General features: G+C 50.4%; 1 protein-coding gene across 7 annotated transcripts in view; it reads left to right on the forward strand.

Moving 5' to 3' along the window:
• kmt2cb (lysine (K)-specific methyltransferase 2Cb) overlaps positions 1–14,038 on the forward strand; it is an 80,356-nt gene that overhangs the window by 62,381 nt on the left and 3,937 nt on the right. For 4 of the 7 annotated variants that reach the window (XM_010884952.5, XM_010884978.5, XM_010884970.5 and 1 more), the window contains 16 exons: positions 58–1,685; positions 1,930–2,108; positions 2,201–2,264; positions 2,438–2,670; positions 2,884–4,608; positions 5,602–5,805; positions 6,935–7,099; positions 7,217–7,346; positions 7,519–7,666; positions 7,775–7,962; positions 8,134–8,273; positions 8,538–8,889; positions 10,146–10,291; positions 11,675–11,803; positions 12,375–12,917; positions 13,028–13,637. In XM_010884952.5, coding sequence (XP_010883254.2) covers positions 58–1,685; positions 1,930–2,108; positions 2,201–2,264; positions 2,438–2,670; positions 2,884–4,608; positions 5,602–5,805; positions 6,935–7,099; positions 7,217–7,346; positions 7,519–7,666; positions 7,775–7,962; positions 8,134–8,273; positions 8,538–8,889; positions 10,146–10,291; positions 11,675–11,803; positions 12,375–12,917; positions 13,028–13,637 — 6,584 coding nt within the window. The remainder of the gene's footprint in view (positions 1–57; positions 1,686–1,929; positions 2,109–2,200; positions 2,265–2,437; positions 2,671–2,883; positions 4,609–5,601; positions 5,806–6,934; positions 7,100–7,216; positions 7,347–7,518; positions 7,667–7,774; positions 7,963–8,133; positions 8,274–8,537; positions 8,890–10,145; positions 10,292–11,674; positions 11,804–12,374; positions 12,918–13,027; positions 13,638–14,038) is intronic. The other 3 variants (XM_020044535.3, XM_020044546.3, XM_010884962.5) reach the window with 2 other exon arrangements.

Here is a 14,038-nt window from a genome sequence, read left to right on the forward strand (position 1 = left end):
AATGTGTCTGAGCATCGAAATTGGTGTTCATTTGTCATGTGTGTGTCCCCATCTCAGGCTTTCATTTCCACCTGCTGGGCCTGGACCTCACGGAGGGCAGGACTTCTTCCTCAGAGGCCCCCACCCAATGCAGGATGTCCACCAGGGGATGAGACGTTCTATGTCTGTGGACATGGCCATGGCGGCTAACCCCAACCCAATGGGGCTTCCACAGCATTTCCCTCCTCGTGGCTTGCCAATGCAGCAGCACAACATCATGGGTCAGCCTTTCATCGAGCTGAGACACAGAGCCCCTGACAGCAGGCTGCGATTCCCCTTTGGGCCCAACGCTTTGGGTCAGTGTCCCAACATGGATCCCACCCTCCAGCCCCAAAGGCCTTCTGGTTTCATGGGAGGACCCGAGTTCAGGTTCCCTCCGGGTGCAAACCAAGGTGGCCCCCGGATAATGATGGTTGATGCTCTGGGGAACCAGCAGGTTGGCCAGAGCCAGCTGTCCTCCAGCATGGAGAACCTCCACCAGCAACAGGCCCAGATGCAAGGGGACACCATCCCCAAGCAAACCCAGATGATGAGGTCCATGAGCCAGCAGGCTTCGAATGAGCCCCAGGGTATGTCATCTGCTTCCGTGATGATGCCAGGGTCGTCTGCTGGCCATACTGATGGTCAGGGAGTGTCAATGGCTAACAACGACAGAGTAGAGGAGAAACTGGACACAGTTGAATCTGCTGTTAAAGATCTGGAAGATGTGGAAGTCAAGGACCTGGTCGATGACGATTTGGACAACCTAAACTTGGATCCAGAAGAAGATGGCAAAGACCTGGATCTGGAGACCAACGACCTGCATCTGGATGACTTTCTGACATTGGGAAAGTTTGACATTATTGCATACACAGACCCTGACCTGGATGACATCAAGAAGGACATGTTTAATGAGGAGCTGGACCTGAGTGAGAACATGGATGTCCACAGCGACCCCTCAGATTTCCAGAAGGCCTTGTCTGAGAAGAGGAACTCCCTGTCTGGCTGTAGCACCGCAACATCTTCCTTCTCCCATTTAACATCTGGAATGGGGAAATCGGAGGGAATGGCCGACAATTCTTGCTCGTTAGACGTAAAACAGGAAGTGAGCTGTAGCCAGAGCTCTGCCTCTTCCCTGCCCTCAGAGCAGAAGATCAAAATGGAGGACAAGGACAACCTCTCCCAGACGTCCAATGAGAGGGTGGATCAGCCAGCAGACGGCAACTCTAGCAACCAATCAGGAGGACTCTCTGACTCCACCCCAGTCCTCTCCAGCTTCCTAATCAAGCAACAGCCGGAGGACTCCTCGTCCGACCATCAATCTGGCAGTAACATGGCCCAGCCCAACCAAGACACTCAGAACAACTGTGGACTTAATATGGCATCCCAAACAATGGAATCCACTACCAGGGCAGAAGAGGAAGGGGAAACATCGATGTCTTCTTTTGACATAGACCAGAGCGGATTGACGCCGGCTCAGCAGGCGTTATTGGCTCAGACGTTGGGCCAGGCGGGGCCTGGGGGGCACAGGCCACTGCTGCTGGAGGAACAGCCTCTCCTGCTCCAGGACCTGCTGGACCAGGAGAGGCAGGAGCAACAGCAGCAGAGGCAGATGCAGGCAATGATCCGACAGCGCTCCTCTAGTGAATCCTTCTTTCCCAACATCGGTAACTAGTTTTCCTAGTAGTAAATACAATACATATGTGCAGGCGACAAGGTCTGGTGGGCAAAGAGCATGTACACAACTGGGAACCAGGGTTCCATCCCTCTCTCAGCCCGTTCCCTGTCTTCCTGTTCGGTTTGCCGCACTCTTTAAATGAAGCCAACATAACTTAAAATACAGTAAATGTATGGTTATTAAGTAATTTAGGACATTGCGGTCTTTGTAACGAACAAACCTCTTGTTTGCAGATTTTGATGCCATCACTGACCCTATTATGAAAGCGAAGATGGTGGCTCTGAAAGGCATCAACAAAGTCATGGTTCAGAACAACCTGGGGATGACCCCGATGGTCATGAACAGATTTCCAGGTGGTGCTGCTGCACCATGTCCTGAGAGCGCCCCTGTTCCTCCGCAGGCTGTTGGACAGGTAACTAAGTCTCCTCCTTGGTCACCTTTCATGCACTCACCTTGATAGGAAAAACAGCCTCGTGACTATTTGTTCATCCCTTCCTAAACCAGGACGGCAAACTTACTCCCACGGTGGCAAGACCCAACCCTCCCAATTTCGGACCAGGTTTTGTTAGTAAGTTAAGCTTGTTTGTAATTATACCGTTTTGTTTTTGTTTATGACCCAGGGTTAATCAATAATCGTCTAAAATCAGTTCAGGTATTTGGGGGTCCAGAGTTTTTGGGGGAATAGTGTCTAGTGCATAACTCAGTCCAACAAATAGTCACCATCTCTCAACGCCCACTTAGACAACGCTCAGAAGGCTCAGTATGAGGAGTGGCTCCAGGAGACCCAGCACCTGCTCCAGATGCAGCAGAAGTTTCTGGAGGAGAAGATCGGAGCCCACAGGAAGTCCAAGAAGGCCCTGTGTGCTAAGCAGCGAACAGCCAAGAAAGCTGGGAGGGATTTTCCTGAGGAGGACGCTGAGCAGCTCAAACAAGTGACGGAGCAGCAGGGTGTCGTGCAGAAACAGCTGGAGCAGGTACGAAATGCTGAAAATAACGCATGCTTGCTTTATTTGCTCTTCTTTTACCTTGTGGTTTTTGCGTCATAAAACTTTTCTATCAAATAATAAATCAATATATTTATAATAATAATAATCTTCTGAATTATGTACACCTGCCAATATCAGTCTTGGTGTTTATTTTATTTTTTTATGTGCTCATGTTATGAACGTGTTTCCCTGTCCTTTCAGATCCGGAAGCAACAGAAAGAGCATGCTGAGCTGATCGAGGAGTATCGGGTTAAACAACAACAGCAGGGTGGCAGTTGCAGTATGCCCCCGACTGGGATGCCAGGCATGCCAGCAGCAGCACAAGGGATGCCACCCATACAGGGTGGCCCTGCTGGCATGGTACCAAGCGGGCCTACAATGAACCCACAGCCACCTCTTAACCCAATGATGCCACAGGGGCCGCTCCATCCAGGCCAGCCAAACGCCCCTCCACAACGCATGCCCATACCCAACCAGTCAGGCTGGCATCCAGGAGCTCCCATGCCCATGGGCAGCCCCAATATGCCCCCTCTTATGCCCCCTCAGGTGGCCATGGGCAACCCAGGCCAGCCTCCACAGATGCCCCAGCAGATGCCCCAGCAGATGCCCATAGAAAACCAAGCCCAGCCTCAACCTGGGGGGGTCCAACCCCCACCAGCCTCCGGGCTGCAGTTCGACGACAACAACCCGTTCAGCGAGGGCTTCCAGGAGAGGGAGCGCAGGGAGAGGCTGAGGGAGCAGCAGGAGAGGCAGAGGGTCCAGCTGATGCATGAGGTGGAGCGCCAGCGGGCCCTAAAACAACGCATGGAGATGGAACAGCAAGGCATGCTGGGGCCCGACGGGGGCAGCATGCCACCCCTCTCTCAGATGCCTTTCTTTAACGCTGAGCTGCCCCAGGACTTCATGCAACCACAGAGGCCCCAGCAGCAGTTAGGACCCATGTTCCCACAGCAGCAGCCCATGCAGACAGGGATGGGCTCCCCTCCCGGGGCCTTCATGCAAGGCGCTGACCGGAGGGCCATGATGGGTAACGGGATGCTTCCTCAGGGCCTGAGTAGTTTCGAGTCCATGGGTCTGCAGGGAGGTAACTTCCCCCAGGGCCCGCCCAGGCCCCGGAGGTTCAGCGGGCCTGGTATGATGCCTCAGATGCCCGGGGAAGGCCCTCCGTTCTGCGGAGACTCCACTACGCCCCTGCCGTCAAATTTCCCCGGCTCAGGTCAGTCTCTGATCCAGCTGTACTCCAACATTATCCCGGATGAGAAGGGCAAGAAGAAGAGGAACAGGAAGAAGAAGAAAGACAACGACGATGCGGACTCGGTCAAAACGCCATCCACACCACACTCTGACCTCACAGCCCCTCTGACGCCCAGCCGGTCAGACACATCATCCACACCCACTCGGAACAACGCCCACCTCTTTGGGGATCAGGACCTGTCAAGGTCCCCTTTACTGGGCTCCTCCACGTCTAGCCACAGCCACTCCGAGCTGGAGAGGCAGCTGTCCGGGGGCCTTGCCCCGGGTGGCGGCGGGCAGCCTGGAGGTATGAGCAGCCTCTCAACAGATGTGGCCCAGGCCAGGGCCCAGGCGTTGGAGCAGGAGCGCATTCTCAGTAACATCAAGCTGGAGCAGACTGAGAGCACCGAGTGTCACGGACACAGAGACGGCAGTTCCTCGCACATGGGAGCAGGGCTTGGCATGGTGAAGGAGGAGGGTGTAGGACAGAGCCCCTCCCACAGCGCCAAGGGGGAATCCGGGGGGAACAATGAACTCCTCAAGCACCTGTTGAAGAACAAGCAGACTCCTCTTAATGGACCAGGGCCTCCCCACCACCCGCGGTCAGACGAGAGCCTGAGGTCGGAGGAGGAGGAGGTGGCTGCGGACTGCAAGGCCATGCTGCTGAGGCAAAGCTCCCTGGACAGCAACGGGGTGAGTCTGGCTCTGTCTGAAGGATGAGGCACAGCAGGTGAGTCTGGCTCTGTCTGACGGATGAGGCACAGCAGGTGAGTCTGGCTCTGTCTGACGGATGAGGCACAGCAGGTGAGTCTGGCTCTGTCTGAAGGATGAGGCACAGCAGGTGAGTCTGGCTCTGTCTGAAGGATGAGGCACAGCAGGTGAGTCTGGCTCTGTCTGACGGATGAGGCACAGCAGGGGAGTCTGGCTCTGTCTGACGGATGAGGCACAGCAGGGGAGTCTGGCTCTGTCTGACGGATGAGGCACAGCAGGGGAGTCTGGCTCTGTCTGAAGGATGAGGCACAGCAGGGGAGTCTGGCTCTGTCTGAAGGATGAGGCACAGCAGGGGAGTCTGGCTCTGTCTGAAGGATGAGGCACAGCAGGGGAGTCTGGCTCTGTCTGAAGGATGAGGCACAGCAGGGGAGTCTGGCTCTGTCTGAAGGATGAGGCACAGCAGGGGAGTCTGGCTCTGTCTGAAGGATGAGGCACAGCAGGGGAGTCTGGCTCTGTCTGAAGGATGAGGCACAGCAGGGGAGTCTGGCAGAGTGTTGTTGCAACAGCTGAGATTGAATGAATAGAGCGTTTCTGTTCCAATCATTTCGATGAGCCTGTTGTCGAGATTCTCCCTCCACTGGCCTCGGTTAAGTCTCTGAGACAGCTAGCTGGTAGTAAGATGAACAGCCAACCCAAATGTTCTAGCACTCTGGCTCAGTGAATCAGTCAGATAGGTTGTGACACTCGCTGCTTGTGTCCACCTGCTGTGAATCATAGTGGAAGCTGTGTTTTAGGATGTCATCATTCATAAAATATTCATTAAATAACACATTCTTATGTTTGCATAAACAACAATAAAAAATATTAATTATTGTGTGTGATATGCAGTATTTTAATGAAAACTGATAGATAATCTCTTACCAGATTTTCTGGGTCAGTTCTGGGTCAGACAATAATTCTCCTACCTTCTTCCAGGCCTATTCCGACGGGCAGATGTCTGGACTCCCAGAGTTCTCAGGACCTCTGCTCCCAGGACAGGAAAAGAAGAAAGGCCGGAACAAGAGGACCCCCAAGTTAGGGGAGAGGCCTGCCTCTCGTTACAAGAAGAGGAAGAAAGAGGGGGAGGACAAGCAACTGGTGAACTCCACCACAGATACACTGATGACTCAGCTCAAACAGGTAGATTATAGACCTTAACATCACCAAATACTAGGGACTGAGACACTAATATCCCAGGTCATGCGGATTGAACTTAACATTACTTAACACTTGGACAATGTAATTGGCCACCCGTAGTCCCCCACCCACCCCATTCTGAGGCATGTGAAAACATCCCTAGTGAGAAGTTTCCTTCACAGTGCTAGTTTTAACAGTATTGTGATTTATCAACAACAGAGCTGATTACAGATATGACTGTGCTCCAGTTGTGTGTACCCCGATAACATTACATGCATTGTAGCCACATAACCGCTTGAAATTATGGGCTAGCTGTTAATGCTGTTGTCTTGATGACAGGTATACACCACCCAGCTTTGTGGTTATCATCCAGAGGGTTGGAACGAATATCACAACCCCCCATTGGGGTGTTCTTTTGTTATATTTGTATGCAACTGAATCACATCATTAATTGCCTTAGCAAATGAAACAGAACCTAAACAACTTGATTGCGTACTGGTATTCTGTTTGTCGACATAAAGCTATATATAATGTTCAAAAGTATGTTAATTGAAATAAATTCTATTGTAGCCTCCTGGTTCCAGCCACATTATACTGTGTGCATCCCATTGATAAATGCGACAAATTTAAATGTTTTTCTCACCAAAGGTTATTATGAAACGTCAACCAGTGTTTCACAGTTGCAATTTAGACGCTGCTTTGTCAAAGTTAAATTGCTGTCATTTTTATAAGTAATTGCTGCCGGAGTTTCATTCCCGTGTGGGAAGAATAATTGTAGAAAATTATTTAAATGGGAAATCCAGACTCAAAACATGCTTCAATTAGAAATAACCAGTAATCGCTGTAAACGATCAACAAGCACAAATTACCCAATAAACCGCCTACAAATAATACCCGTAGGCACGTTAATTGACGTGGAGCTAATTGTGTTCATGTAACTGAGGTAATTATTGAATTTGGCAGGCAGTTTGACACCACCAGAGAACATCCTTTTCACTTGTAACATGTAATAGATCTATCATAGTATCATGGTTCAACATCTCCTTTTCCCATAGTTGCAACACGCCCTTAGCTAATTTCTGTGTATGGAAGGTTAAGTAAATCGGACCATTTCTCTCTTTCTCACTCAAAGCAGCTATCCCTCCTGCCACTCATGGAGCCCTTGATAGGTGTGAACTTTGCCCACTTTGCCCCTTACGGCAGCGGCCAGCTGAACGGGGAGAACCTCCTGTCTGGGACCTTCGGCAGCGCCTCTCTGGATGGAGTCTCAGACTACTATTCCCAGCTGGCCTACAAGGTGAGGCCTCAGCTCCAGTCCTTCCGTGGGAGACAGAGGGATTTACTGAATGTGTGCCGCCACCTGTTAAGCCTACTCTAGACTGTTTTATGTGAAGGAAGTGCCTTTTTTCCAAAGCAGAACAATCTGAGTAACCCCCCCACACCGCCGGCTTCCCTCCCTCCGACCCCTCCGCCTGTGAACCGCCAGAAGATGATCAACGGCTTTGCCACCACGGAGGAGCTGGCCAGCAAGGCCGCTGCTATGGGTAAGCGCTGGGAGCATTTTCCGGGCGACCAGGGTTTAATGACATATGGTCACATGCCGTCAGCACCCCAGAAATGGCATTCCAGTGAAAATCCATTTAGTGCGGGAGATGGTATTTGTATTGTTTTCGGACAAATCAGGATATCTAGCTCATCCGTTTCTAATCCATGCAGTGTCTAAAGGTCTGGTCCCCAAGCCGCTCCATGTCCCGTTCAGGAGCGAGGAGGACCTGCTGGCCCGGGCCATCGCTCAGGGACCTAAAACTGTGGATGTGCCAGCTTCCCTTCCCACTCCCCCTCACAACAACCAGGAGGAACTCAGGTAAGGAGGCATCAGCTCCCTGAACAGACTAATTTTCCTCTGTGAAAAGTAGGTGGACGAACCATCTTCACTTGCTACATGGTAGTAATGGTGGTCCTTCTGTCACAGTAACAGGCTGGGACAAGAGCACTGTAAGGACCGAGACACGCCAGACAGTTTTGTCCCCTCCTCGTCCCCTGAAAGCGTGGTTGGTATGGAGGTCAGCCGATACCCAGACCTGTCATTAGTCAAGGAGGAGCCTGCCTCCCCCTGCTTCTCCCCCACCCTCCCGCTGCTCCCCAGTCCCTGGGGAAAAGGTGAATACGAACATCCAGTCAAAATAATGCCCTTAAATGTTATTTATAAAGCCCTTTTTTTGTCACCAACATGAGTATAGGACAAGCCTACAGCATCAGTTGAAGTATTAAGTTTTAATGAAAAATCTAATATCCTGTTTTTTCCCGATTTCGTTATTGCTACTCCTGTAGGTTCAGAGGTTAAACTGAAGACTGAGCTCAAGACCGAGCCCTCTGCGATGTTCTTTGGTTCCCATTTTGGCCCAGTGTCTAATGACACTAAACCAGGCCTGGTATCTGTAGCCATCACCCTGAGACCAGCCGCTGCTGAAGTGAGTTTTGTTTTGTTGGCTTCACTTCCCCCTGGTGTCAGTATGGAGACTATTGTCTAGATACTGTCTAGATATCCTTTTCAGTTTGAACAGTTTCAGTCTGGTGGTTGTTTTATTCCCCTCAGTTAGTTTTAATGTTTAAATCTCTCCAGGCTTGTGAAAACCAATTCCAATTATCTGTCCACAAATGGTGTACTATGCTGTCTGTACACGCAGCTTTAGATTTTGAACAGTTCTCACGTGGTGGTTGATTTAATCCCCCAGAACATCACCGGTGTGGTAGCAGCCATCTCCAATCTCCTGTGCGTGAAGATCCCCAGCAGCTACGAGGTCAGCAGCACCCCGGGCCCTGACCGGGCTCCTCTTGCTATGCTCAGCGGCATGAGGGGGGGGCCCCAGGGAGGCCCAGAGCACCGGCCGGGGGCCCCCATGATGTACCCAGGACGCGGCGGCGCTGGAGACATGGGAGGTCCTCACCCGTCCGTGGCCCCGGGGAAGATGGTCAAGCCCGGGGCGGGTGGGGCACCGCAGCAGGGGATGATGATGATGATGATGATGAGGCAGCAGCAGCAGGGACATCCACAGCAGCACATCCGCTTCCATGCCGATGCGCCAGGTGAGAGAACGGACTGCATCCATACACCTGGATATACCTCCTCCATCTATACTGACCACCACAGCCTCTCTGGAAGCATGGGTCTGAGGTCTGTGAACTAGTCTGTCTCTATAACTCACTGGCTGGCGGGTTGGTGTTGTGACCAACTGGGGTCATCAGGTGGAATCACTCAACGGTGCTGAAACCCCCACCCCCCACCCAGACAGTACATTAAAGGGGTGGAAGCAGTCAATAGCCACGTCCTTGGTAGAATCTGTTCACTCCCAGTTATGTACTCTTACCATCTCTGGGTTCACCTTATTGCCCCATTACAGTATGCCCAAATCCCCATATTACAGGGAGAATACCCTGCTGAAATTCATGTCCATCCAGACCTTTTACAAATGTTCGATGCACTGAACAGTCATCTCTAGCTGTTTTCCCCGCTGTTGGTGTAATCAGCCCCTCCTAATGACCTTTACAAACGGTCAGTTTCTTGGTCCAGTGCATCATTGTCCTCCTGTCTGCAGGCTGTGTATCTGACCCACCAGGTAGTGATGGGTGTCCATATTGATCTCTACCATCCACGTAACTAATGAAACTGATTAATGATCCTTCCTGGGCCCTGACCTCTTTGGTCCACACACACACACACATACCTGTTTAGCACTGCTGTCAACGTGTCAGACCATGGATCTAATGAATGTGGTCAGTTTGTCTGGACTCGTAGTCTTCAAACACCCAGGCTGATGAGAAATTGGGCATCTGATCAGTGGGGGTAGAGGTATGCGATGTTCATCTCAGTTATCTGTTGTTAATTGGGTTCTATATTGGGTGCTCTTTGCCATCAAAGAAATTGTTCAGACAATCTAACACAATTACCTTCAAGCCCAGCCAAGGTCATCTTAAGTACATAAAATGATTTAAAAAGCTGTCCATTTAAATGCTTGTCTGGACGAGAGGTCAACCGATTATGATTTTATGGCTGATAACCAATTATTAGTATACGAAAAAAAGGCTGTTTTTTAAGTAACAATTATATTTATCTTATATCACTGATGTAGATGGTCACATACGGAAAGCGTTATTTCAAAACAAAACATTTATTAACTGAAGTACGGAACAATTCCCTATTTTATAGAATAGGCCACGGAACAATTCCCTATTTTATAGAATAGGCCACTTATGTGTATTGGTTTTGAAGATGCATTGTTTATGATTAGACAAGCTGGGTTTTTTAAAGAAGCAGTGTTCTGCGGTCTGTCTCTGTATGCCAGGTCCTGCTGCAGCCAGTGGCCCACATCAGAAGACCCCTGGCAGCCCAGGTCCTGGCTCCAAGCCCCATTGGTGCTGTCACTGCAAGGTGGTGGTCCTGGGAAATGGAGTTCATAAATCCGTCAAAGATCTTCCACTACACAAACAGGTAATGGTACCACCAGAGCGTTCCTGTAGTCCCTTGTACCAGGATGGTATCACGCCAAACATTACAATAATGGTGATCTATTGTTTTCATCTCATGGCGGCCTGCATGTTTAACGGTCCGCATCGTCTGTCAGCACCGATCGATCCATTACCTTGTTAAATGTCGTCTCACCAATTATCTTATATGGATACATTGACTAGCTTCTTGGCATACCTATCCTGTCAAAGCCATGGATCAGTGTGGTGACGTCTGTTCCACTGTGGGCAGGAGAGCACAGGCGGGTCATGAACAGAGGCTCAGACCCCACTTCAAAGGATAAATTAATCCACATTCTCCCCTTAGGCACACACACATTCAAGAACATATGTCCGTACACACACACACGTACTGTAGCTCTAATTATGCTAATCCCTACCCCATTGGAATGAAATCCATCTCCGTGCAATTAGTGGGTTAAGCGGTAGAATGCCCTTAGACTGCAGTCTGGGGAGTTCATAGAATGGTTAAGCCATGATTCATCTCAATATTGCTGTTTGATGATTATTTAATAACCCCTTTTAGTGTTGATAAAGGTTTATGTATGGGCATTGATTTTGCCTTTGATATCTCACTGTGCTGATGAGCTTAAAGGGATATTTAGGTTTTTAGCACGTTAGACCTCATTTCCCATTTTTAGTGTTGCTGCAACATCCAGAAGGTAGTTTGGTTTCTGAGGTTTATTTGGCTGTCAGATTGTGTGTACGCGCTATGTTCTCTGCATTGGTTGGACTCACCAAAATAAATGTTTCGAAACAACCTCACAATAAACTACACAACCATCTTGTCTTTAATGTCTATGAACCCATGTCAGTGGGAAATGCATCGCTATTTTCCCTGTTACCATCATAAATGTGTTTGTCAGTCTGAACTGTGTTTACTTCCTGTTTTGTCTTGAAATTAATTTCTAAATTTGTTCCCTGCTACGATCAGACTGTTAAGATCCAGAAGTGTATGCAAGCATACTTTTCAGACAGTTTCTTATACTGGCTATGTGCCAGAGCTGAAGTTGTGCATTTCTTCAAATGCCCAACTAGTGAAAACAAATCTAATTTTGTAAAGGGCCAAATACATTTTTTGAGTCTAACCACTGAAATATATACATTGTATACACAACTAGACAGCCAAATAAATCTCAGAAATGGAACTTTAAATAAGAGTCTGGATGGTGCTTCAACAGTACAAGTGGGACATTTGATCAAACAAAATGTCCCCTTAAACTCAATCATCTCATGCCCTTATTTTTACATTGGTGAAAATAAGAAGGGTCCTTGAAAGGACTTTCCAGTGTTTGTGTTTTTTCGTCATTGTCTCCCTCCCTCTTATGAGCCTGTCTTCTCTCTTCAGGAACAGGAAGGTCCTTTGCGTTCCGAGGGGAATTTGGTCTTCTGTAGCCACAGCTGCTTCCTCCTCTATTCTGCGTCGTCATCCTCCTCTTCATCCTCCTCTCAGTCCAGAACCGCTACAGACACTAAGGTTTGTGTTCCCGTTGATACCCTCAGAGGGATTTGTTGAGAATGTAACCACCCTGGGTGATCACTATATAGTATGTGTACCGAGTTCAGCTACCCAATAAACCAGGTCACATCCTGAAAGGGATGTTTGCGCTAAGTAACAACCGAAAGGGATGTTTGCGCTAAGTAACAACCGAAAGGGATGTTTGCGCTAAGTAACAACTGAAAGGGATGTTTGCGCTAAGTAACAACCGAAAGGGATGTTTGCGCTAAGTAACAACCGAAAGGGATGTTTGCGCTAAGTAACAACCGAAAGGGATGTTTGCGCTAAGTAACAACCGAAAGGGATGTTTGCGCTAAGTAACAACCGAAAGGGATGTTTGCGCTAAGTAACAACCGAAAGGGATGTTTGCGCTAAGTAACAACCGAAAGGGATGTTTGCGCTAAGTAACAACCGAAAGGGATGTTTGCGCTAAGTAACAACCGAAAGGGATGTTTGCGCTAAGTAACAACCGAAAGGGACGTTTGCGCTAAGTAACAACTGAAAAGATGTTTGCGATAAATATGTGACCTCCGTATGATGTCCTCTACAGGACTCCGTGACTCTAGTGACTCAAAACTCAGAACAGAAGGAGAGCTTGTCTAAAACGCAACACCAGTACAGCAACAACATGTCCTCTCTGGATGTCCACTGTCTGGCTCAGCTCCAGCCCAAGCAGTCCCCTCCCTCCACCCCGCCCATCCCATTCCCCCCCGCCAGCGATGCCCCGAAGACCCAGAAGACCGAGGCCAAGTCAGACGCTTTTAAAGTGACCGTGAAGCTGAAGTCGCGTGGCCCCAGGGCCCACCAGGAGGGCTGGCACCAGGGGAAGAGACACAAGGGCCTCCGCTGGAGGAAGTGGACGGTGCAGGTGGTGGTCCCTAGAGGAAGCTCCCAGCTCCCCGACGAGGACCAGATCGACGAACTGCTGAGGAAGCTGGGAGCGTCTCTCCGCCCTGGGGCCAGTCTCCGGGACCAGCGCCGCTGCTGCTTCTGTCACCAGCTGGGGGACGGCGTTACCGATGGCCCAGCCCGCCTTCTGAACTTGGACCTGGACGTGTGGGTTCACCTCAACTGTGCCCTGTGGTCCACCGAGGTCAGTACCTACCACAGGGTTGCTAGATCAAGCCCGGGGTGTGGGTCGGAGGTCTGCACTGGCCGTTGGGTGTGGTTTAAGTGTTGTGTTAATAACGTTGTGTTGTGTAGGTGTACGAGACACAGGCGGGGGCTCTGATCAACGTGGAGCTGGCTCTGAGGCGGGGCTCCGCGATCCGCTGTGCCTACTGCCAGCAGATGGGTGCCACCAGTGGCTGCCACCGCCTCCGGTGCACGAACGTCTACCACTTCACCTGCGCCCTGCAGGCCCACTGCACCTTCTTCAAGGACAAGACCATGCTGTGCCACGCCCACCGGCCTAAAGGATCAGCCTCCTCCCACGGCAGCTCTGGCCCCGCCCTTGACCACGAGCTGCGCTGCTTCGCCGTGTTCCGACGTGTCTACGTACAGCGGGACGAGGTCCGGCAGATAGCCAGTGCCGTGCAGCAGCCTGAACTGGGTTACACCTTCAGAGTGGGCAGCCTGGTGCTTCACGCCGTGGGGCAGCTCACCCCGTCCCAGATGGCTGCCTTCCACTCAACCTCGGCCATCTTCCCCGTGGGCTACGAGGCCTGCCGCATCTATTGGAGCATGCGCCACGGTAACCGCCGCTGTCGCTACCTCTGCTCTGTGGAGGAGAGGGACAAGCAGCCGGAGTTCAGCATCCGCGTCATCGAGCAGGGGTACAGCGACCTGGTCCTCACTGACTCCACTGCCAAAGGTGGGCTGGGTTCGTTTTAGGCCTGGTTTAAATTAGGCCTGTCTAGTTTAAGGTCCACGCCGGTCACATGATCACCCCATCAACATTTTTAAGCTCCTCAAAATCACAGGCTTAGAAACACCAGACACAACACCAGCAGTCACAATCTCAATCAGTATGAGATTCAGGTGTGCAGCAGGGTGTCTATTGTTCTTGTGGGGTGTCCATTGTTTTTTAGGCTAAAATCATATGTCACACTTTTGTCCTCTAAACCAGTGATGTTTTTGCAAGGGTAGATGTTCAACTGGATAGAAATTTCGAATAGATGATCATGTGACTGGTGTGCCCTTGAAAATATTGCTGCATGTAGCCATGTTGCCTCCGTATCTAGGTTACTTTAGACCTGGCTTGTCTCAAGTTCA

Source organism: Esox lucius, chromosome 3 (assembly GCF_011004845.1).
Source record: "Esox lucius isolate fEsoLuc1 chromosome 3, fEsoLuc1.pri, whole genome shotgun sequence".
Lineage (NCBI taxonomy): Eukaryota > Metazoa > Chordata > Actinopteri > Esociformes > Esocidae > Esox > Esox lucius.